This window comes from Ambystoma mexicanum, chromosome 6q (assembly GCF_040938575.1).
Source record: "Ambystoma mexicanum isolate Mex_15411 chromosome 6q, UKY_AmexF1_1, whole genome shotgun sequence".
Classification (NCBI taxonomy): domain Eukaryota; kingdom Metazoa; phylum Chordata; class Amphibia; order Caudata; family Ambystomatidae; genus Ambystoma; species Ambystoma mexicanum.
In genome coordinates, this window is record NC_090937.1 from 249,360,990 (window position 1) to 249,386,860 (window position 25,871).

The following is a 25,871-nucleotide window of genomic DNA, read 5'->3' on the forward strand; positions in this document are numbered from 1 at the left end:
GTCGACTCCTTCAATTCCTCTGACCCTATTGATCAATATACATCCTCCCAGAAGCTTCTGTGGGCCCTTGAGGTGCCTGCCCCCATAAGGCGTCTGTGTTACTCACGTTTCTGTATACAATTTAATTCTGGCACATTCTCTAGCTCCCTTTCCTGGTTCTTTTTTTCACTACAGATCCAGTCTAATCTGTCTCTTTTGTAGGTAGTCCTTTACGGAACCCCACAGAGGGCCGAATGTGTCCACAGTACCAATGTTGTCTTCCAAAAGGTGTTCGAAATCTACCCTCAAACTCTCAACCACATGTTTATCCACCATGCGTAAAGTGTCCAGCCTCCAGCTTTCCTGGATTTGCTTGGTCTTTCCCGGGCAGCACAAATCTACCACGACCATGGCTTGATTAAAATGTAATGTCTCTAATCTCTGACCTACACGTTGTTGAGAATATGTTTCTAGGTACTAGAATGTAGTCCACTCACAAATGACTCCAATGTGTGCCTGGGAAGAATGTTTATTACCGTTCTCTCGGATCGAGGGTTTTCCAGGAGGCAATCTATTAGCCTCTTTAGGTTTTTATGATGTCTGCAATCTGAGTGCCCGCTACCAAGATACCTTCACCAGTTCTATAGTCTCATTCTCTGCTCTCCATATTACCAGCTCTTGATGGCCCATTTACAGCAGTTCATCATGAACAAATCGAGAAATAGCATTGTAGTCCCTATTAAGTGCTCTGTCAGCCCCCCGAGTGGGTTGCACGTAGAGTGACCAAGGGCCCTCCCTGAGTCAATGGAGGATGGGCCCTGGGGTATAGTGGGAGAGAATCCCCTTAGTTGCTCCCTTGCTAAAATGGATGTTTGATAAGGGCAAGTCCAATTGCCTTGGTCTAGATCTGAGCCCTCACCAACGCATTAGCCTCCTGGACAACTTGACACTGAAAGCCCTACTCTCTGGATTTTGCCCTGTAGCAGTAGTCCTCATGGAAAGTCATTCCAACCTCTTAGCCAAACCCAAACACTTGACATAGAAATCAATATATTTTAAGGAAAAGGTTTCATTCTTCCAAGTTTGCCGGCAAGAGTGTTGATTTTATTGTTTCAGCTCCTTGTCCCCTTTCAATGGAACTCCATACCTTTCTCTATCCGTTCCTCCCCTTCCTATTCTTCCTTCCGCTCCTCACTGAAATCTCTTCTTCATTCCCCTCCCTGATCCCCTTACCCCCTTCTTTCCCTCTTTCCTGTACCCTTCTGTATTCTCTTTATCTTCCCCTTCTCTTCTAAATCTCCCTTCTTACTACTACTCACTTACTCACTACTCTATCCCCCTCCTTCTTTCTCCACCCCCCTCCTCTCCTTTCTCATATATAATTTGTTCTACATGCTGTACATGCTGATTTTCTGGTTTGACTCATGTTTACAGTTATTGCTTCTACTGTTCCATGTTTGTTTATTTTGTTGTTCATTGTAAAGCGCCTTTGATTAAGGCGCTGTATGAAACAATAAATACAAATACAAAATACATTGTTAGTAAAAACTCTTAAATGCCCAGACCCGGACCGCTGAAGTTCTGTGTAAATACCTTTTTTTAATTGCAGAATGCGATTCACTTACCTGTGCTGATTGGCAGTTCAAAATGAAAGAATCCTTGACCTCCAGACCCCGTTCAGCACTCCGTAGGTACTGTGTTCATGTTTCCTTATGTGCTAAAGCATTCACAATGGAGTGAATGTTTATCAGGGGCTTGCCTGGTATGATGCACTGTGTGGAAGCTGGAGAGACCCTGTGTCCACCTGGCAGTGCCATGGAGGTTGTCTGGCAGCTGTCCAAACCACTTCTAGGATCCAAGACGGTGGCTGGCCTTAGGGAAGCCTCCTCTCAGCACACCTAACCACAGACACATGACACAATCACAGCTCAGCAAAGCTCCCCTACACGCAAATACTGTAGAGAAGGCCTGCCCCAGGGGAGTGGGTTACTGCTCTGTATAGACCAGGACTCTTATCAATAGTTAGTGGTTTGCCAGAGGTGCTGATTCTGAACAGGTTGGAAAGTGGAGACTGGGAAAAGGGGAGGCTGCAAGAATATGGAAAAGTAGCTACCGTGGAGACAGAAAAGGTGGTAACATCAGTAGAGGAAGAGTTGGTAATATCAGGAGATGGTGGTTGAATGAGGTGGAAACACCAGGAGGAGGTGGTGAGATTGGTGGTGACCTCTGGATGCAAGAGTGAAAGGGTGGCAAAGGCGGCAATAACAGGAGGGGAACATTGACAGTGGAGGTGGTAGTAGTAGGTGAAGTCAAGCGGTCAACAGGAGGAGTTAACAGTGAGGAAGAAGTTGGAGAAGGTGGTCTGAACAATGAGTGAAGACCAGAGAACCTCCTGGTGTGGATGAGGGTGGTGGTGGAGGAGCAGGAGGAGCAGGAGATGATGATGATTAAGAAGACAAGGGGGAAAGAATAGGGCCTAGTTGGCCAAAGGTTCTGTTGGGTGAGGTTGGCCATAGGCAGGACCAGAGGAGAAGTGAGAAGTGGTCAAGGAGGTTCTGAGCACCTCAGAGCAGTCAAAGGAAAGAAGGCCCAACATTTGCTCGAACCTCACTATGGGTCTGTCTCTAGCTCTTCCTGCGACTGACGGCGGGTGCACCCAGAAGACTTAGTACTGGACCACAGAAAGCCTGCCTCTAAAACAGTTGAAAGGAAAATGGTTTGGGAACTTCATGAGCCCCCCTTGCCAGAAACTGTACAGGTACGCCAACTCCAACAGACTTAGACATTGGCTCAAGAGACCTGAAGGCCAGGGTACTCTCAACTGGCTGAAACAATTACCCTTGAGAAAACTGCCCTTATAGCTGCTATTTTTCTTTGTGGGAGTTCAGTTTTACTCTAGTTGGCCCTTACCTAATTGTATATAATCCCCACAAACATATATTGGGTCAACTGTACTTCTTTTGTGTCTTCGTTCATCCTAGATGACCTAAGTGACAGTCGTTGGCTAGAGTAATCCCAAATCTCGCCTGCTTATCTGTGTTTTCCACACATCACATCTCAAGCATTTGTTGAGATTGTTTGAGCAAACGTTATTCCTTTCCACAGATGCATTTAAACCTTACAATATTCCATTTTACTGTCTTAATGGGATGGGCCACCTCTTGCTTTACTTGTTTTATGTGTCTTCATGGCCAGCGGTTGCACCCCCTGCCTGCAACTTGTAGCTCCCACCTCCCCAACTCCTTTTTTACCAGAAAGGGGTGAACACGATGCGATTTCCATGGGATCAAGACAATACATACCGATTGGAGACGAGTCTTGGGAATCTCAAATCTAAATGCAGTCCTGAACACATTTACAATTGCAACACAAAACCCAGACATGTATAGCTTTTTAAGTTAACATCGCCCCTCCGCCTAGTCCACTGATCCCCAAAGGGTTCATGTCAACAATCTATCCCCACCCATTAAGCAAATTCCCAATTTGCCAAGAAGTCGGGTAAAGGGTAAAATCCTCATCTACAATCCTCCTTCAGCAAAGCCTCACAGCTCATACAAGGAGAGATCCATCTAGACATCACAAGACCCCTCCTGGTGTTCACAGAATCCATGCTTCCTACCCATTCCTGGATAGTCTGACATTATTCCTCATTCTCTCATTTTTTCTTTGAACTTTTCTTCCACTAGTCTAACTTCTGGAAACAGGTCTCATACAGATCGGAGCGGAGACGAACAATCAGTGACTCCTTAACGGTCTTCCCAATCACAATTCCAGTAAACCCTCAATCATTTGGTATACTCTCAGTATCTAATTCCAAAGTTTCCCCAATACCTGTCAGTAGGTTTTCATTTGTGCATGCCCTGAACCTTTGCTCTGCCTCATCTCGCATGTCTCATCTCGGTGGTCAATAGTCTAGTACTGTTGTCCCAATGCTAATCGATGATCAGTACCTAATTCCCCCGCCTCTCACATCACCTGTGAGACTAGCTCACATTCCTTCTGCTATGTCCGGGAGGGCCTCCAATTAACCCTGACATCTTCTATGGCTCCAGTTTCCCTTGACTCCCTCCTCCACCCCTCACCTATGTGGCCCACAGGCAAAAATGAGTGATCCGTTATCCCTCCACATCATTCAAGAATAGAAGGAAACTTCATTTTCTTCTTCAACCCTCCCTACCGACTCGTGCAAGCCCTCAATCATAGTGCTTTGAGTGCAATCTCAATCTGTCTTGTCCTGCACCTCCCCTGCCTACCCCACTAGGGTCCAAAATCCTGTAAGAACACCAGGTTTATCTTTGAGTAAACCGCTCTGTGCTTACATTGAACCGCATTCAACCTCAAGAGTAGTGTGAAGGATGGACAGTCCGCCTGGGGCATTGCAGAAGCCCAGTAGGAGTTTCCACAAAAGCTTCTGGTCTTCTCTCCGGAAACCTGTTTAATTACATACCGTTACATTGTATTCACCCACTGTGCAAAGGCTGGGGAATAGGGGTGCAGAACAGACCCTTCAGAACCTGTGGAAGGCAGCCTTCCCGGACAACTCCAGAGGCAGGCCTACACCATAATTTGGGGGGGGATACCTTTTTTCATGTGTCCCTGCTATGCATGGGGCTGCGCATAAACATTTGCGCCTCTACCCATGTCCCAATGCCCATCAGCCTCTGTAATGGCCAGGACTATTTTTATATTCTTCAAAAGAATATGATGACCAGAATGCACCCGATGGCTCACAAATCTGGCATACATCATGGATCCTGGGAAGCGGCCCAAAATAAACTAACTATAGGTACCACAATGCACCTAGGGCCAACTGATGAGACCCAGCCCGGAACGGTAGGACGCACTGTTTGAACACTGACTCGCCAAGAACTGAGGTTCAAGAGAAGGTGCATGAGAAGGTATAGCAGCTGGTGGAGGACCTTGAGGAGACATTGGAATGTTTACAGAGAGAGAAGATAAGATGTGGGGGGCTGAGAAAAGGTACCAATTGGATGTGAGTGACAGAGTGGTTGGAGGTAATTTTGTGATTTGAGTAGAAGGTTTGAGTGTAAGTAGGAGAGAGGCTGGAGGAAATTCTGGAGGGAGTGTAAGAGGCGGTTTGAGAGTATGAGAGTTATGGGTGATACAAGTGAGAGGCAGACGGGAACGAGCTTAAAGGCAGAGTAGTGTTGGAAGGAGTGAGATTTAGAAGGAAGCAGATAGTAGCAGAAAGGACTCGGCCGGGGAAGACCAGAAACTAGATCTATCTAGGAAACTGTAGTGAGAAGGGAGAGATCAGTTAAAGGGTGCAGGCGGGAGAAGTGGGTAGACTGTAGGGGTGTACCAAACTTTGGCTTTGAGTAAGTATTTGGCTGTATTCCAGCTGAAAAATAGGTATTCAGCTACAGCCGAATACTTTGCCTTCTCATTTTAATACAATGCAATGGGAGATTATGGTGCATATGTTTGTGTATTGGTGGGAAGGAGTGGTGAGGATGAGTGAGAAGTAAACATGGTTACTTCCTATGGGGAGAGAAATGAGGCATGGCGTTGGAACAGTGCCACGGCCTGAGACTGATAGGTGGTCAAGCCTCTAGACTCAACTATCTGCCTTTTGGTGGAAGTTTTGAGTTATTATTCACTGCTACCATACCCAGATTCTGCCTTTTCATTCGGCATGCATGTGGCTTTTAGACTGCAGAACAGGGGACTCCCAGAACAGAGGACCAGAGAATGTGAACCAAAAGACAAGGAAGTAGGTGTGGGGAGGTAACTCAAAACCCAGAGAACTAAGTGACTATAAAATGATAATCTACGCCACTGAAAAGGCCTGGATTGAGACTCGCCATCTCAAAGACTTTATCTACCAGAAGCAAGGAGAAGCCATCCTGTTGTGTTCATCAGAGGTTGTACGTAGCTTTTTTGTACGATTTGGCCCAACCCTATTACTAGCACTAATAAACCTTGGTTGAACTAGAACTTGTCTGCCTTGCGTTACTCCTACGAAGTAGGCTTACCTCTCTGGCAGCTTTCTTTGAGGGCAGAAACCACTTCCTCTTCTTCACTTGATCCTTGCTGAGGTCATTAGAAACAAAAAAAAAGTTATCTTCTCCTTTCTCTTCCATAAGAGTGCCCCTAACCTGCAGCCTTTAACACCATCTCTTACTCCTGGAAGCACTGAAATCTCAATGATGGCACTGGGTCTCTGCCAGTTGGAGTGCTTGAATGCAAGAGCACTGGGCCCTCTAAAAGGTTGGGCAGGTCCATTGAGACAGTTGAATTAGACCAGTGAGCACAACCTTCACAGTCCTCTGAAAAACGGAATATGCAAAGGTCATGTCATCCGGGGGTAATTTTCCTGCTCAGAGTATCTTCAAATTGCCTTAGTGAGCCACTACCCTTGCCTCCAACCTTGTATATTGCTTTTCACATATACCTTGTCGCTGCTCCAATGCATTGATTTTGGAGTGGACTCGTAAGTGTTTCCTCTAGCTTGTCATAGATGTCCACTTCACCCTCCTATCTTGAGTGAACTGGATAACCATCTCAAAGTGTGTCCCGTCTCTCCTCCATTCACCCTAAGCTTCTGGGTACACATTCGCCCTTGGTCCTCTTTGAAGGATATATGTTCTGAGGGGGATGTGTGATTTACTTGACATCAATAAGTAGTTGTGGTGGGGAAAAGCTATGGGAGAGACAGGAGCTTGGGGCAGTGCTGCCATTTGAACCAACCCCCTGTGTTGCAGCCATTTAAGCGCATTTAGTGGAATGGCAATTTTGCCACTACTTTGGGGGTGGAATCCGGGGGTACAGTTACATTTGGTAGGGGGTGTTTGGGGTAATATGGGTGGGCTTGCTCCCCATAAAAAAAATGCTGCAAAAACACAAGACAACGGCTGCTGCAATGAGATGGGCTAGATCCCTGCGATTCAACAGTCTTTCAGGATCACCATTTGGTATTTAATGCTTCCCCCTTATCAGATTCTATACAGCTGCTCTTAGACATCTTACTTTGAATGTGGGCTTCTTACTAGATATCACAACTATGCAAAGAGTATGCAAATTAGAGTTGTTATTTAGGGAGGGGCAATGCCATTCATGTTGCTACGGATAAGGTGGTTTTCAGAACACATAATAGATTTTCCACAGTTTTAGTTCTAATTTCCCATTCCAACCAAACAATTGAACAACCGGTTTCAGTCCCTAACAGGTTCACTTGACTGCTAGCTTTTACAAAAACAATACATATTGAAATGTCTGTTAATTAAAGGAAAATGTCCCTCACCCACACAATTTTCCAGTCTATATACTCAAACCCTGTATTTGTTGTAGTTGAGCATACCGTTTTTATTTTGTGTTTGTTATTCATTTTCAAAAATGTACACTTTGGATGCTTTCTTTCTCTACTGCGATTGGGGACTGCACTCTTAGGGAGATTATAGCACCCAGAAGGCCAAGTCAGAATGCCTGTGGTGAGCACTGGTGATTTTGAGTTTCCACCTGGCAAACTGAGGTGGCACCCCAAAAATCATGTCCTACTTCCCAAAAGTTTGCATGCATGAGAAACCACAGTCCATGCTGGGGCTTGAGGGGTAGGAGGTTGCTGTTGGTTGAAACCTGGAAGATGACATGAATGCTGATGGCTAACTGGCAGAGAAATGTGAAGAGGATGGCTATACTCTGAAAGTGAGCCAGAGGTTCCATGAATCATTCTGCTACTTGCACAGTCCCATGTAGTATCGGAGCGAAAGGCAAGAACCTAAAGAGATTCTAAGGAGCGCTAGAGTGAAGATGCTACAGTCGAGAAATCGACAACAAGTGAGCAATGTCCTAACAAGCTGGAAAAAGAATGAAAGCCAAGGAGAAATGCTGAAAGTTTTGGTCTTTGAGGCTAGGCCCAAAATCACTTTGGCAAGTAAATGTTTATACCCACTTTTTCTTTAAGAAAACTCTGCGTGTTTTAGAGTGGAGTTTTCCCTTTTCTGAATTGAGCCCTTCACTCCAGGAAACTGCTGCATGCTGGAAAACTGTCGTAAGTCACGCAATGAAGAGAACAATGTTTTTGTGATAGGAAATTGAATTTGAAGCATTCATTATGAAACAGTTCTGCACACTGTGAAGCTAGATCACAAGCGCCAGATGACGAGAAGGGTCAAACCATTTGGAGTAACACTATGCTTGGAAACCAAATTGTAGTGTCATCAGTAAAATACTCCTTTTGATACAATGGTAAGAACAGAGCCTGTTGGGGAGAACCTTCAGAAAAGGGAAGTTGAGCAAGAATATCATCTTTTCGTTAAACCAAGTCACAACTCATGCATGACCGGAGCACTAAAGACATTGAGTCAGTATAATTTCAATCCTTAGCTTCCACCTAAGCCGTAAATAAAGAATTGTTTAAATTGTATAAGACAGTTCATCCTCACTTTTGTCATAATATGTCGAAGCTCGTTATTACACTTTACCTGTAGGTGATGTACAATCCCATCAATAATAATTGTGTTGTGTTTAATTATTTCACACTACTTCATTCATGTTGGCAATGCATGTTCCACTTCTGCCCAGTCTGATCTCAATTTGTTAAAGAAAATCTTCATTTGTAGGTGGGCTATTCAGAGCAGCATTTTGCCCCATGTCTGTCGAAGTGTCTGTATTCAGGAGGCCTTGAAGTTCTGTTGGAATGTGCATACTTAATTTGATCCAAGACTGACAATTCCACTATAGCTCACTGAAATCAAATGGCCATCTTGAGTTCTGTGGGGCTGGCGGGTATTTCAATGTCCGTGCTAGACCTCTTTTCGTGTCGACATCCACTCGTGTGATTGTTTCTACTCCACCTTTCTTTTTTTCACCCCCTCACTGTCATCCATTTCATCAAGCAGATTTGTTTAGCCGTTTCCTACTTTGTCTCGCGATCTTGTCGCCAGAAAACCCTAAATCGTACTTCATTTGCCATTTTCTAGGTTGGAAGACTATTCTGTCACACATAAGCCTAGTTTGTTCATTTGGAATGTCTGGGTTTGTTCTGTGTAAGATGTAAGGGTGCAGACGTACGACTCTGACACTTTGGTGGCATGGTGGGTGGCAGAAACCTTTTATTTATATGGAAAAAGAAAATGAACCCCCATCTTGAGCGAACTCTAAGAGGGGTTTCCCTGCCTCAACAAAACTAAGGAAACTGTCAGAATCTCCAAGAACTAAAAATAGTTCTGTCCTGTGTGAAAACCCTATTTCCAATACTTGCAACTAAACTAAAGGTGTTTGCTATCTTGTTGGTCCAGAAGAGTGAATCCCTTCTTCTGGACAGGTACAGTTCCATGTATCAGAGAAACTGGTTCTTGAGGGGATGGCTCCCTTCCCCAGTAATCTTTTTTTCCAAAACGTTAAGATAATGTTCCAAACTAGCAAAAGTTCTCTGGCTCAGCAAGAAAACAAAGTTCCAACTCAAAGTTCTGGTTGTAAGAGAATGGCTCCCTTCTCTTTGCTGAAAAACTAAGTGTTCACAATGTTCAAAACTACACCAGGGCGACTGGTTCTCTCCTGGCTCCCTATACTTCCAAGAGAATGCCTTCCTTCCCGTGGCTTTCCTGGCTCTCTCCAGGTTACTTGTAATGCCAAAAGAATGCTTCTCTTCTCGTGGCTTTTTACAATGTTCATAAACGCACCAGGGGGGTATGACTCCCTTCACCTGGTTCTCTCTCACCGGTGCACGGACAGCCTTGGTGTATTCTCCTGCCAGTGATTGTTTTGGGTTCTTGATCCCTTCTTAACGGACCTATAGTTCAAAAGGTAGTGCTGGTGTACTCCCATGCCAGGAACTGTCTTGGGTCCCAGACCCTGTGTATATTGTTTCTTCGGTTTTAGGTCCCAGACTCCTTCAGTTTGGTTTTTCAGTTGTGGGTCGCAGACCCCTTTTCTCTGGTTTCTCAATTGTGGGTCTCCGACCCCGTGTGGGCAATCTTTCTCGTCCCCTTCTATTGTACACAGCCTTCTTAATTCCCCATAGCCTCCTTTGCCCTCTGGGTACCTTGTTTTATGGTTTGCGAGAGCCGTGGCATCTCCACAAGGCGTCTGGAGGCAGCTGCAATGCTGCCGGCGGGAACTTCTGCGGGGGGCAGTCTGGTTGCAGTTTCCCCAGTCCTGTGGTTCTCTTCTGTGTGCTGCTGACCTCCCAATGAGCCTTGGTCCTTCGGATCGCGTGGTCTTACTCGCTCTCCCAACCAGCATGGGTCCTTCCTGCTCCTCTCTCGGCATCTCAGTCAGTCTCTGTGCTTCTCACGCCTACGCAGCTCCGCAAGGAAGGATTCTTTCCCTTTTTATTGTATGCATGGTATTTTAGGCAGCTCATTAATTGACTGATACGTGTGTGGAGTTGGTTGTTTGATGTTCTCTGGTTTGCTCGCCTTGGTTCTGCGGTACACTCCACATTGCTCCGCACCTCTTCCTCGTCTCAGTAGTTATACTTTCCCTCTCTACTGGGTTGTCAGTGTTCCGCTTCGTCCCATTTTTGGAAGGTATTCTCTCGAAGTAAACCATACTCTTCCTCGTCTCAGTATTTCCAGAGGGAGGGATACTACCTACCATACAGAGACTTATGGAGTTGTCTGGGTAGGGTAAGTGTCAGTGGAAGGGGGTAATGTATTTGTGGCATACCGCATTCACTCAGAATAGTTGTCACTGGTCCCATAGGGGCTTTACCTCCCCTTGAGACCCTCCCACTGAGTACCACCCTCAGGGGGACCATCGGGTAGCAGCCTGACCTCCTTGGCCTCATGAGAAGTGGCTCCCCCGATGGAAGCAGTGACTACATCCTGAGATTCGTCACAAAGAGCAGTACGGTTGAACATGTTTTAATCAAATAATTACACACCTTACACACAATCATCAACCACAGCATTCTACTTTTTAAGAATTCATGCTTCTTTTCTTTTGTTTTTAAAGTGACAGTTTGTACTGTACTATAATTTGGTATAGTTGGAAGATACTCCTGTCCATCCTACTCGTGATCTTAAGGAGGGATATTTTCTTTGGGCCCAGGCCGCGTCTCTTGCCAACTGTCTTACTGCCCTGGTTAGTCTACAATATTGTAGAAATTCTTATTTCCAGAAATGTCTTCCGTTTTTTATCTCTGAAAAGGTATTTGCTTGTCTATGCTATGCCATTATGAATAGGGGGTTTGATATTCACTTTCGTTTACATTTCACAATTCTATTAAAGATTGGAGGGATGTTGGTTCTTATAAGAATTGGAAATGTGAAAGTGCACAGTAAAATCTAATACAGTCCCTTTGTTTTGTATTAATGTTGTTCAATTGAAATTTGACTGCATCCTGTTCTACTGAGAATTGTAAATTTGAAAAATAATTTTGTATGTACGCACCATGAGCAGCACCCACATGTCAATGGGATGATGCAGTTTTGTAATGTGCTGAAACACTTGTGTACAGGTGCGTTATAAATGCCATATCATACATGACTAACATCACAGTATTATGTAACTAACTCTGTAACCATGTGTTCATTGTTTACTTCTATTACAGGACTTGAAGCGTTTCCTTTATAAGAAATTGCCAAGGTAATATTTGCCATTTTTGCATAGTGTGCAAACTTTGCATTATATGCTGTCAGTCTGTGTTATACCAACCATGCGCAGCTGTGATTTGATTGGTTTGCGATCTATTGTGACACAACATATTGGGGAGTTTGTTATGGCTGGAAGCTTTTCTCTTTGCCTTTATGTTTCAAAATATGACTTGCAGTTGCTGTCAAAAATATGACATCAGTTTTCCCCACGTTTTAAAATTATTTTTCTTTTAAAACCATTATATGCGGCTATGAATTTTGTTTTGTATTTATTGAAAATGAAAAGTGTTTTGGTAAGAAGTGCTGGATATGGTCATGTTGAGGGATATGGCAGTGCAAGTGCCGGATGTTGGTCCCATTGTACTAGTTAATATACCAACCTGGACGGTGATGGGGAAGGAGATGGCAGTGGAAAATGGGAACACCCTTAAACCGACATTAAACACATTCAATAATTACCCTCATGGGATTCAAGGTGGCTCTTAAGGGTGAGCTTGAAGTCAATCATAGTTGCGGATGCCCTTTATTTCTGTGGGTAGGAAGTTCCGCTTATGGGGAGACAGAAGGGTGAAAGAGGCAGCACAGAGTGGAAGCTTAGGTTGGGGATACCTTGGGAAGGTAGAGTGCGAGACTGAGTGATCGAAGGTAGATTTAACCTGTTATTGAGGCCGGGGGTTGGGTGGGGCTAACATGAACCGAAGAAGAAGGAATTGGGAGCTGTTTTTGCATCAATAGCTACACTGCGTGAAGGCTGTGACCTTAGGTGGGTGTTGTTTTGTGGGACATAGGATACAATAGCAAAGTCAGTAACTTGCTTAGTGAATGGCGCCCCCTTGAGGACTAGCCTGCTCAGGACAAGGGTGTTGAGTGTAATTGGTAGCAGAAACGGTGCTGTATTTTACAGATTTTCAGGAAGCGAATTCTGGCAGCCGTAGCAGAGGAGGTAACACATTTCTGAACTTCAAAGTCACTGTCTAAGATAAACTCCAGATAGCTTGCTTTGGGGATAGGGTAAAGAGATCAGAGGGAAAGAATTTAGAAATGGGGAGAAGGCGATGTGGCATTGGATGCTAGGAAGCTGATCACTTTAGTTTTAGAGGAATTGGCAGGACAACCGCAGTATCCAGTGACTGATAGGTGAGAGACAGTTGGTTATGCTTGATGATATTTCTGGGGTGAACAAGAAAAAGAGCAGTAGATGCGAGTGGGTATGAGAAGTCAAAGAAGCAGATGAGTTTCTAAAGTGGGGAGGGCTAGTGTGAAGTGGCGTAGGCCACATTCAAAACCCCTACATGGAGAGATTTTGGGAAGGAGGTCCCAATGTTTCAGTAGTTAAGAGCAATCCATCCGGTTGAAGGCCTTGCAGCGGAGGGAGGTACCCTGAAAGGCAATGTGGGAGTTTGAAGGAGAGATTCATGATCAAATGTATCAAAGGCGGCGTAGAGTTCAATGAGAATTAGGATAGAAGGCACGTGTGAGTGAGAGACAATGCTCCTTGTGGACTGTTTGCTGTGTAACCCAAATTAGAGGCTGTCGCTAAGGCAGTTAGTTGTCAGGTAAGTCTTTGAAGACTGCACATTCTAAGTCTTGGACTTGTGAGGAAGGAGGGACAGATCAATAACTGGCAGGGTTGTTTGTCTCAGATGTGGGTAGGAGCATGGTCACATTGAAACATGCTGTGGAAAATACCAGATCAAAATTGAAAGATAGAAGAGAAGGGGAAAGGTGGGATCAGTTTTTGTTGGTGCCGAGAGGTCAGTAAGGGTAATGAACAAGGGTCAAACCAGCGGATTTAGAAGCAAGTTCACTCAGAAAGACACAGTCCCATCGGCAATGTGAGAAAGGTCCCTCAGTCAACACCACAGATCACTTCATGCAAAACAAAACAAGATAATAAAATAGTAGATTTATTTATTTAATAGGAATCATTAAAAAAGTATTAAATGGTTTAAAGCTCATACATAAATATAACATACAACAATATAACACAAATAAAGTGCGTAATGTGATCTGTGGTGTTGACTGAGGGACCTTTCTCACATTGCCGATGGGACTGTGTCTTTCTGAGTGAACTTGCTGGTTTGACCCTTGTTCATTACTGTTAGTTGCTTCCCCCTTGCCAGCGAAGTAGGGGACACCCATCTATTGTATTGCTGAGAGGTCAGTAAGGAGCGTGGAAGGGTTGGCAGATAAGAGGATGGATTCCAGCTCAGCCATTGTGGTGGGTAGGAAGTCCGAGGCTGAGGCAGTCGGCTGAGGCAGTGATTGAGAGAGAGATTGATCAGCCGAGTGTGATGAGGTCAACTATGAGGAGGCAAGCATGGCTCTGGTTTGCTTGCAAGGTGGAGAGCAGAACTAGGAGATGAGGTTAGTGTAGTTGGACCTGGCTGAGCCTAAAGCAGAGATGGAGAAGGGAGAAGTTTAGAGTGGATTTTTGCCAGTAGCGCAGGTATTCCTCCACTGTCAGATGGGTGACGCTTGAGGGCTTGGGTGAGAGGGAGTGAAAGATTGAGCCGAGACTGGTGCTCAAAGGCAAATGACAGTACTGAATTGAACTTCCAACAATGGCATTTACATGGAGCTGGTAAACATTAGAGAGAGCACAATACAGACAGGGGCACTAACTTATCAATGGATGTTATAAAATTATAATTCAAGTCCGTAAGACTTAATGTGCAATCAATTTCTTATGTTGAGTATAATATGAACATTTCAGGTGCAAAGGGACAAAATTTGTCTCATGACCACCAGAGACAGAACAAGGAAAACCAAACATACCAAAAACCTGTCATATGCTGACAGGTGGTCCCTATATGCACTCCTGAGGGAAAAACTTACAAATAGTTATTAAATGTAGGTGCAAAACGTTATCTTGTGTTTCAATAAGTGCCCATCAGGGCAATTCAGCTTTCAATGCATTTAAATAATATCTGTCAATCATACTCTTCGACTTCTCAATTAAAAAGAATATTTATAAGGAGTGATTTTCCCAAAAAAGTGAAATATTTTTATCACAATAATTTGTGGATATGCACGTACAAAAACAGCATGTCAGAATATCCTCATCACATTTCATAGCAATATTTGCCAAATTAACAGAGACACATACATTTAACAGAGCAACATAAAATAGCACACAAGTACTTATAAGTGACAACAGTTTGTTCACATGGGTTAACTTTCCATAGTCCATAGAGTCCAGTGTCACACTTCTCAATCTCACTTCAAAGAGTAATGTATTGACTTCACACTTTCTTGTATCATGTGGTCCTGTCTCTAATTGGTCAGAGTGTATATAGGCTGTATCCAAAATGTTGTAAACTAGATGCCAACGCGTTTCGGAGTAAATCCTTCAGGGCTGATGCTGCCTTACTCTTATTTTCAAATATACATTTCCAGCTCCAGATGTGTATCTGTGGATCACATGTAGAAAAAATGTTTTACCACAAGGTCCTATTAGGTTCCAAAACTTACAATATACATAAATGAATTAAATAACTAGGAGAGACTAACCTTGTATCACCTAGAAATGATGCTTCATTCTAATATTCAGCAGAATGCGGTTCTGGTAGGAGTGACCGAAGGAATGGCTCAGTGATGTACGATTCGGGAGATACATTAGAGAGAGAGCTTGAAGGGTTGTCTCGACATGTTCTGCTTATGTGGGTAATTGTATGGTTTGTTTGTAGATGAGAGGAATATCTAATCAGAGTGGGTTGCCCTGATTGTGGGTTGCCAAAAAATTCTGTCTCTGATAAAAGGTACTTTGTGTACATAGACACTACCCACATCATGGGTGCAAAGTACTATTGAGGAGATACCCCCTGTTTCTCAACAGCCACAACTCCATTATTAAAATCTGCTGCTGTATCAAGAGCAGTTACCAAACTCCCTCCCAAGGCTTTCAAAATATACTAGCCCACCTGCATTGGTGAGGTTTTATGAAGGGAAAGTACCATTTACATGGTACTTTGGCCTCGAAAAATCTTTAAAATCCTGCTAGTCCTGCAGGTCGAGTAACTTAGTGTATCTAATAGACCGAAGAGAAATGCACTTGACCCCTGAAGTGGATGGAATCTTTTTATTTGAAGAGCCATGGTGACGTATGAAGAAACACTACCAATATCCCTTCTCGCAACAGTGCAAGCAAGTGGCAGTGGACATTTCATAATATCGCAACGGTTCCCGAGCAGGCAGACTCGGTTAAGGTTAGTTCTAAATCTTCCAGCCATCACCCCTGATTTGCTGTAGTCCCCAGGAGTGGGATGGTTCTGCCCAGACGTGGCTCACGGGCCTGCTGGGCCTAGAGACCCAAGCTACACCGAAACATGTCTGAGGATGCTTGTGGTCTTGTGCAAAAGGGATGTGACCAGCCAGTTCTGGCTGGACAGCCCCTTTTGGGGTGGGACCAATCCTGATTTACATACGGTCTTTCCCCTTTTGTAATGGCTTGACAGGCGAAGAACAATGGTCAGGAGGGTTGCCCAGAGCAATGCCAGAGGTTAAGATTAATTCTATACCATCCAGCCATCACCTCTTATGTTTTGCTACAAAGCCATTCAGCACACTTCCCCAGATTATGCAACAATAAGGAAGTCTTTGCAACTAAGAGGTCAAGGACAGCTGTGCACAATCTTCAAAGAACGACTAAATATGGCTGGCATGTCACCAAAGACGACTGTGCATAGCTTAAGAACATTTAGCAGAAGAAAAACCATAAAGTCAATGAGGGTTTTTTTGTTTTTTTTGTTTGGTTTAACTGACCTTGCCTACATTTAGTGATGAATCCATTGCTGAATCCCCTGCGCTGACCTCCTCCCATGTGGCCAGGGGACGGCAGTCGTTACCTGATTCTGACCCTTGGGGACGGCTATACGACGGAGGACCGCATGGGAGTAGACAGCTACTGGGGGGAGGTGGTGACTCCATTTCAAGTGACAAGGTATTCCCCACTTTACTCTGACCCTATAATACCAAAGTCCTTAATGGCTTGTTGTCACTTAACAGTTCCACCCTATAGTAAAAGTCAGAAAACCTTTCCTCTGAACCACTCTAGTCAAGCCCCCATTTATGACTCAAACATTCACAACTCATGCATAACATCTTCTGGTTTTGATGTGTCTTTATGTGAAACTTTTGAGCAACATCCAAGATATCCAGTAACGCCTATGGACGTAAACTCCCATAAATCCTCAGGTTCTGAGACGAAGAGGAGGAAGGAGTCTATACAGATCAAGAGAAGCTTGAAGCCTAACGTGCAGGGTAGTTGTTTTACTAAACCTAATCTGCGCAGGACATTTAAAAATGGCAGAGTCTGCCATGACTCTGCCATTTTTAAATGTCCTGCGCAGATTAGGTTTAGTAAAACAATTACCCTGCACGTTTAGCTTCAAGCTTCTCTTGCAAGAGAGCTCCATGCAGGAGAAAGCGGTGTGTAGGAAGGCGTCCAAATACTTTGCAGCTGCTCACGAACGCGAGTCTATTGCTCTCCCCAGAGTGCATGGAAAATAATAAATCGCCAATGCAATTATAGAGCCAATACTTTGAACGCAGAAAGACGCAATAACTCGCAACCACACACTCTTAGAAGATAATCAGCACTTATACGGCTATTTATTCAAAGTTTAGAAGCAACCAGTAATAACATAGAAATAAATCACAGAAGAAGCAAAGAATTCAAAAGGAAATACATCACCGTGAGCGTTATTTGATTCCTCATCTCCCCAGAAGCGGCTGGAAGACCCCGATAACAGCCAGGCCGAGAGCACCACAACTCACAGGAATGCCGGACGTAACCGTCGTCCTCCGGCTGAAGTCTCACCTGACCACCCCCGGGGCCCCGCATAAAGGCACACTCCGAAAAGGGGTGGCGATTTCTCGAACCTTCTGTAAATGGCACTTGCGCATTGATGAGCAGCCGTTGGTTGCCAGCTGGGTCAATCGACAGCCACCCTCAAGGAGCAGAGTGCCTCCCTCCTCTAAAAACACGCTCCTAACAAACCATAACAAAGTTAGCTTTCCCAGCAGAAATGTCCTTGACCGCATACCAGGTTTGGAAAGCATGTTTTTTCAGCACCGTGAATCTAACACTCAGCAAAATGTGTGCAGCTTTTCACTGTGACATGAAGTAAATATCCATCATGGCTCCGAGCGCTCCCAGAATGCACTGCGCACCAGCGCCATTTTAGTTCAAGCATAACAGCGAGGCACACATAACGGCATTACGAGAAAGGAGGAGAGGCGCAGCAGGCACACCTGAAGGACCATGATGGCACTGGGAGCCGCAGCAGAGCTCCTGGAGGTACGGTTGTGCCGAGAAGTAGCGTTCTCCGGTCCAGGCCATGGAGGGAAAGCCGGGGAAAAGCTGGTGGAATGTTTCTACCATGCAAGAAGACGACCCAGCGAGAAAAGCTTCATTGCAGAGGCACGGGAAGAGTCGGATACGCCGTGAGCGTCCAGTGAATCTGCCCAAAGTCATTGGGGATCACTGGGTGTACCGACACGCGTGCAACCAGATGATTCAATGGTATGAGATTGCTAATATGGACAATTCTCAAAAGGGGTTTGAATGCAGACAAAACCCAGTACGGAGGCAATCCAAAAAGTAGATTATTTGAATGCTGACAAGACAGAGTGCAGCAACAGACCCCAAGCAAGTACAGATGCGTGAGATGCCAATGTGGGGGAAGCTAAAGCAAGTGTTACCATAGAAAAATCAAGAACCTCAGGCTATTTGCTACTGTGGTATAGTGAAAAGAACAGTGAAACAAATAAGTCCTGTCAGGGGAGTATACCAGGCAGTTGACATTGGGGGGGGGGGGAAGACACCTGGCAGAGGAGTGCACCAGGAGATCTGGAAAAGTTACAAGAAACCCGAAAGAAAGGCTGTTATGGAATCTGCTGCTTCATCAAGTTAAAGAAAGACTTTCATGAAATTTATAATTTGAACAAGAACTTTGTGAGTCCAGTACAAAAACACGAAAAGAACTGTTGGCTAAAGAGACAATTTTGCTATCGTAGCTAAAAATCCAGGGGAAGGGAACCACCCTCTGGATCCAAAGATCTTTCCTTAGAAACAATTTTTTTGTTGGAGTCATCCTTATATTTTTTTCTTTTTTTTTAATACTTTATTTATAATTTTCATAAACATATTATAATCAATCATTGAAATCAAAGAATATGAAGAGTACAATAAAACAATAAAAGGAAAACAAAAAGTATCTAATACCACACAGAAGTAAAGAATCACTCCCTCAAGAATCTTTAAAATATTATGAAACAATAAAGAACAACAAAACCACAAGACAAAGGGCCTCATTACACGGAAGGCGGTGAGCCATGGCGCTATTAGCGCTATGGCTCATGCCGGTAAAATACCGGCACCGCCTTGGCGGAAAGGGGATTTACCGCCCCATTCCAAGGTTGGTGGGCGGTAAATCCCCCTTCCGCCATTGCCCTTCCCCATTCCCATTTCTGCCCCATAGGGCTCTATGGGAATGGGGAAGGCGCTAATTACGGCACCGCAATTTTGCGGTGCCGTAATTAGCTCCGAGGTCCCTTAGCGGGTTGGTTTTTAACGCCTGCAAAAAGCAGGCGTTAAAGCACCAACCCGCTAAGGGACCTCGTAGTAAGGCGGTAATGGTTAACGGTCACCGTTACCATTAACGGTGGCCGTTAACCATTACCGCCTTCCGTGTAATGAGGCCCATAGACAAGACATAAAACACACACCCATCTCCCAACCAGCTCAGAATGAGAAAACACTCATACCTTGACTTATAATCATTCACTTCCATAAAATTCATTAAAAGGTCCCCAAAGTTCCTCATAAATTGTTCCTTTTTGCTGTTTACGTAATAAGCACTTCTCATATTTTGAAAGAATCCTCATATCACATAGCCACTTCTCCAGAATAGGTTTCTTCCTCGTTTTCCACACCTTTAACACCTGTTTAACAGCTACCAATAATCCTTTATTAATCCAATTCCTAACCACATAAGCAATATCACGCCCGCATCTTGCAGACAGCAGGAGCACAGATAATGGGCTACGCGGGAAATCAATAGTCCAAATTGCATCAATCCTATCCAGCACATCCTTCCAATAGTCCCTCACTCTATCACAGTACCACAACATATGTAACGGAGAGCCCTTCTCCTTCCGACACCCCCAACAAACATCATTGTCTAGCAATCCAAGACTACACATACGAAGCGGAGTCCAGTAAATTTTACCCAGTACCCTTTGATGAACATAACGCAAATTTAAGTTGATTCTTGCTTTAACTGGGACCCTCCAGATCTGTTCCCACGCCTCCATTGGAATGTCATTGCCCAACTCTTCAAACCAATTCGTTCTTAGTTTCTCCCATGAGGCCAACCAAGCATTCTCCAAAGGAAGAAAGTTCATAATATTCGACACCATCACAGAAAACAACCCACATATCTCGGGCCTTGCTACAAATCCTTATATTTTTGATTGTGAACATTTTGCTAATATCAAGTAAGTCATTTCCTTGCACCCTTTGTTGTTTTAGTTCCAGTGTGAGGTTCAGCTTAGAATGTTTTGGACACAAGGATGACTTTAAAGTTACAGACTATTTGACACATACGGATCCTTCGTTTTAGTTTTCAGGGTGGGAAATTCCTCCGTAGAATGGGGCTAGAAAAGTGTTTTTCCAGCCCATTTTTGTTTAATAAAATGTCTGATTTTTGAGTAACAAAGCCTTGTGTCGCTTCTCATTCCTGACATGTCACAGAATATAACACAAGACTATTTCATTTTCAGTACTCTGGTAATTCTCTGTAATGGCATACAATCTTTTCTTCATAGTCTGACGTTTCTGCATTGCTAGGGCTATGCACAAGACCCTGTCTATTACGCCATTTGTGGCAACAGCAATGCAATACAAAAATAAATCATCTGCCAAGCAACAAAATGACCCTCAGGGAAATTTGAGGTTGATCCAGGTCTTTAGCTCAAACACCTGATATCCCTTGTGCCTAGGGCTGCAGTACTGTGTGCTGTTTAGAAAGCATGATCCTCTTTGTCGTATGTAGCCTACAGCACATGTACCTAGATGTGAAATTGTTTGGGTTTGTTGTAGGAGCTTAAGTGAATTTTGGAAATGTTTGGGGGGTTTGGCGGGGGGTAACCTGGGTCGTCCAATGTGAAATGGAATGTTATAGCTCATACTTACCAGTTTAACTTTATTAGCTGGCCAACAAATGGTGTGTTCAGTGTGAAATTAATGCTGTGTGTAATCGTACCATTTACAGCCATCATTTGCATTGGATTTATTTCCACCTGGGTAAAACCCTCTGCCTACTTCTTCCCAGCATATTTTTTCACTGACTGTTACTATTTGGCCTTATCTGAGTTTACACGCACGTTGCAGCTGTGGAGGTGCCATTGGTTCCCTACTATATGGGCTTGATATCCAAAGTTATTCCTGGGGCACTTGCAACAAACTTGGTTGGTCCTCCAGCTGTTTTTCTCCTAGACATCAGTGAATGACCCAAACACATAGGCATCCTGACTATTGGCCTGACAGTATTTGGTAAGTTGGGGGTCCATGCCCTTTGAAATTGGTCTATAAGGTTGAAATGAGCACTTTGAGTGATTGAACTGCCATCCCGAGTACTTCCAGAGGGATTGCTATAGCCACAAATCGGGCAGTATTCCAGAGTCCTTTGTGATAGCCTTTGGCCAGGGTCTTGCAGCTGATAATTCAGAACGTGTTACACCTCTGAACATGTAATGTCCCATTTGATCTGTTCCCCTGCAGTTATGTTATTGGGACCTGTACCGTGCACCGCTGCCATTTTTCATGGGGTCTAGGTGCTCTTGTGGCTCTGGAAAGGAAGGGGCTTGGGGAAGGTAACTGGGGTTAAGAGGGAAGAGCATAAGAGAGCTGTGAGTGCTGTTGGTAGCTTCAGTTCTGAAAAACCAGTCACTGTGTGCTGGTATGAATTGGTAGACTTGGAATTGTTTTTTGTATGCAAATATTCCTGTGCGTGTTGGGTGTTGTGGAGAGGTGGAAGAGATGTGGTATGATGAGTGTTGTCATGATGCCTACCCCCGGGGACCCAGACCATGTCCAGCAACCCCGGAAGCAGGCATCAAGTTATCCTAAGCAAGCCCAACAACCCTTTGCTAGGAGCTATTTGGGTCCATTCCTGGCGCCTATGGCACCAGGCTCATATGGAGAGTCAGTCCTGGCGCTATAGGCTCCAGGCTCATAGATTAAAACTTACCTGATGCAGACCATGCTGCAAAGTTATCTGATGCAGGCCATGCTGCAAGAGCTCCAAGCCAAAAGAGGCTTGGAAGGGACTACTTTACTTAGGGACTATTTTTTACTCCGGCGGGGCTGGGGAGGAATACTTAGCTGGGACTACTTTGGAGGCTATTTAAACCATGCCCGAAAAGCAGCACACGCTTCGTGTTGTTCTGCATCCAGCAGCGTAACGCTCACCGTGCCTGCAAGTCTGCATCCAGCCTTCTGCCACGCCCGCCTTGAGTTTGGAGCTCCTAGAAAAAGGGAGAAAGAAGGAGAAAAGGTTAGAACAAGAGCAATACCTTTAATCCTTACCTGAATTCCTGATTCATCGCGCCTTCGAGCTGGAAGAAAGAAGTTATTTTTATGCCCGTCGCCTCGCCTGCTGCAGCGCCGCGCTGAACTCACCGGCCTTCGCAGCATCTTCACATTCCACCGCATCCTCCTGCATGTTCCCGCCGCACTCCGGCACCTAAGGAGAAGACAAGGACAGCAAGGTGAGCTAAGGGAATACACAGAGGAATATTAGTTACCCCCCATAGACTTACCTGATTTTACCACCGGGGGTACTATTCCTCTTCACGGGTCGGCGCAGCTTCAACTGCATCTTCGCCGAACCCCGGCCTCTAAGGGGAAACAAAAGGACAGCAAGGTGAAACAAAGGGACTAACAAGGGGACCCCTCCTCACCACAATAGACTTACCTGATTTTACCGCCGGAGGTATTATTCCCCAAGACTTCATACTTTCTCTCAGCGCCTGAATAAGGGAGAAAGCAACAGGTTACATATTGACTTTGTTTTATCGAACTGTGTTGGAAAATACAAATCCTTACCAGAATACTACCGGTTGCCACGAGGAACTCTTCATTACGATCAAGCTGCAACCTGCAAGGAATCGGACAAGAGTGAAAGTCAGGCATTTGAACTCTTACAAACTTAATACTTACGGCGTCTTGCCGGGAATCTCGGAGTCAATATTGTTCTGGAACTCACCAATTCCTTTGAGCCAGTGAAGCAACTGGTTATCAACGCGCCCCTGCGCTCAATGCAGGATGGAGAGCTCATCTTTTCAAACCATCAGGTGAGACTATAAGAGGGGACATCAAAGGCGATCTGTGGGGAAAACAGCGGGGGTGGGGGTATTTACGCTCAACTCCACGGGTGGTTAATTCCCTTTCTCCATTTGCAGAAGAATATTCCTACGGGCCAAGCAAACGAAGCTAGGTGGGACGGTCCATTCCGTCATCTCGGCCCTACGCGTCACATTGGTGGAGACCGCAGCTGTCCAGTTCCGATCGATGCCTCTGTGGGAGCCAGGTGAGCGTAACAGTGTTGGGGGGTGAGGGGGTTATAGAATTATTAGTAGGGTCGGTTGGGGTTGCTTTGCTTGGTTGGGATGGGTTGACCCTTTCGCTTACTCTTGTTCCTGGTGTGTCCATGGTTGATAATTTTATTTGCCCAGTTGCGTGGTGTTCTCTTGTGTTGTGGTGGGTGGAGTATTTGCAGCTCCAAAGTTGTCTAAAGCTTGGAGTGTTCAGGAGCAATGTTTTTAATAGTTTCCTGAACTTGAGGTGATCCTCTGTTGTTTGAATTTCCTTTAGAAGCGAGTTCCAGGGTTTCACCGCTATGCTGGATGTCGTTTGTGGATCTTGGTCTTTGTGTTGGTTCGTAGATAGTGCTTTTCTCCAGTATTTATTCCGCTTCTTGACCGTGGATTGCTGTGTTGGAGATTCTTTTTTTACTGGCAGCCAATGCAACGTTCTCAGTGCTAGTGTGATGTCTTATCTTCTTGTGAGTTTAAGGGGTATTCTTGGAACTGCGTTCTGTATTTGTTGTAGCTTCCTTAACAGGAATTCTGGCATTCCAATGTAGATGCTGTTGGTGTAGTCTATTCTTGACATGATGAGGGAGATGATGGCTAGTGGAAAAGAAGGGTCCTTTTTTCTTGTGTGTAGGTGGTGTGAAGGCATCACGAAGTAAGACTCAGACAACAGACTTGCAATTCAAACAAAAGATATTTATTAACTTAAATGCAAGGATGGTTGAAGGCCTAACATGCCGTATGCTAAGGTGGGATTTCCCTACCTGAACAAAACTAAGGAAAGTCGGAGTAAAGAGTTCAACTGAAAAGTCTGTGTCCAAAACCTATTCTTGCCCTCACAATTACAACTAACACATGTGTAAGGATGTCAAAGTCAAAAGAAATGGTGTTCAACTCAAGTTGTGAGCTTCTCCCAGCTCACAGCTTACTTTCAGCTCCCCCTTCCACAAGCACAAGAAAGCTCCATGAAAAAGGCTCACGATTGGCTTTCTCCAGTTCAAGGTGTTGTAGTTGGGATTCCCTTCCCCAAGCTTCAAGCAACACCGTTCAAAACAGAAGGGGTCCTAAGACTCCTTGCTTTAGATAAGTGTGGCCCCTTTTAGTCTTGGGGGTTCTCTTATCCAAGACATCGGCTCTGCCACTTATACTTGTTGCAGTCTTTCCATAAAGTCTCAACAAAACGTCAACCTGACCCTCCTTCTGGTTCGCTTCGCCATTTCATATGTAGTGGTTTTATTAGTCTGTTGCTTGCTGTCCTTATATTTCACCATTCAGGGCCTGCTGGTCTAGGCGCAGTTGTTAGACCACAGAGTGTACTCATTACAGGTCACGCACCCAGGGCCCTGGGACCCCTCAGCACAGGTTCCTTGGCACTTGCTCCTGTGCACCAAGTTCCCTTCACTTAGTTCCTTAGGTCGGCCTCTTGGCTGTATGTATAGTCTTGCCCTCTGTTGGCTCCTTCTTGTTAGCCTTGGGGTCCTGCTACTCCGTGTCGCACACCCCCTGCCAAGCTGTGGCCTTGTCGCGCTGCAATTACTCATTAAAGTTCACTGTATGGCTCCTTTTAGCCTTGATGTCTTTAACTTCAGGTTTTGGGTTAAATCCTTGTGTAACATATATTTGGTATAATTTATTTTCAGTTCAATATTCAATGTGCATTGGCGTTGCTTAATTTGTAAGACAGGGTTTGAAATTCAGATTCAATGAGCAGGAGCGAAAAGCAGCTCTTGGGTGTCGGGCATCAGCCAAGAGCTACCACAGGGTTACCAGGAGCTACCACAGATGCTGCTTTACATTTGTGTCAATTTTGTATGAACCATTGATTCTAATTCTTCCCCTATTAACATTCTGAAATACTCGATGTGAATGTCACATTTACATGTTAAGAAGGCACCAGTTGGCCCTAGGAGCCAAACGTAGCTCCTGGTAGTTGTTGGTTTCAAGCTAACCAGGCTCTACTATGCTAAAAGCAGGAGCTAAATAGCTCACAGCCCCCCCCCCAATTTTGAACCGTGTAAGATCTCATTCAGTTTAATATTTAATATGTGCTTATTTGCTTCAAGGTTAACTTTTCATTTGGTTTGGTTTGCAACATGTTTTATATGCACTCCTTTACTTCGTGGTTAAGTTTTCAGTTTGATATTCTACATGCATTGATTTGTGTCAAAGGTACATTTTCATTTAGTTCGGTATTCAATACACAGACCGCTATCCACTTGCGTTCTTTTGGAATTGCCCCGGTGCTTAGCCGCCCTCCTGACACTCACCGGCTTCTCACAGGTCTTCCCGGTCGTTCGTGACTTCCTGAAGTCAAGAAACCAGCCAGCGCGAGCCCCCACTTGCCTGCCGTGTTCTCCTCCCACACCCCCTCTGCACGCTGGCTCTAAAGCGGTTTCCTCAAAATGGGCAGCATCCTGGAAACACTATGCTCCTCAGCAGCTGCATGCACTTAGAGATGGAGGCTCCCAGAACTGGGGAAATGTCCCACTCTCTTTGGGCCTCACGTCCTTTGGCATGATTGCCGGCGTCCTGGCTCTGTTCCGGTCCCACCACGGCTACCTCCTCCAAAAGGGTTGCCTGCTGCTCCCTCTTTCGCTCTCTGTTCTGTATGGCTGATTTCCTTTTATACACCTGCAGCCCTTTGGCAGGCTACAGGTGCGATTGTCCACTTAGACCTGCCTGACCACAATTAAAGGTACATTCCTGACCCTCACAACTCCTGGCAGGCAT

General features: G+C 44.8%; 1 protein-coding gene across 5 annotated transcripts in view; it reads left to right on the forward strand.

Annotated features, from left to right (window-relative positions):
- Positions 1 to 25,871, forward strand: part of LAMTOR3 (late endosomal/lysosomal adaptor, MAPK and MTOR activator 3) — a 342,388-nt gene that overhangs the window by 96,318 nt on the left and 220,199 nt on the right. For all 5 annotated transcript variants that reach the window (XM_069630717.1, XM_069630714.1, XM_069630718.1 and 2 more), the window contains one exon: positions 11,498 to 11,532. In XM_069630717.1, the coding sequence (XP_069486818.1) occupies positions 11,498 to 11,532 (35 nt within the window). The remainder of the gene's footprint in view (positions 1 to 11,497; positions 11,533 to 25,871) is intronic.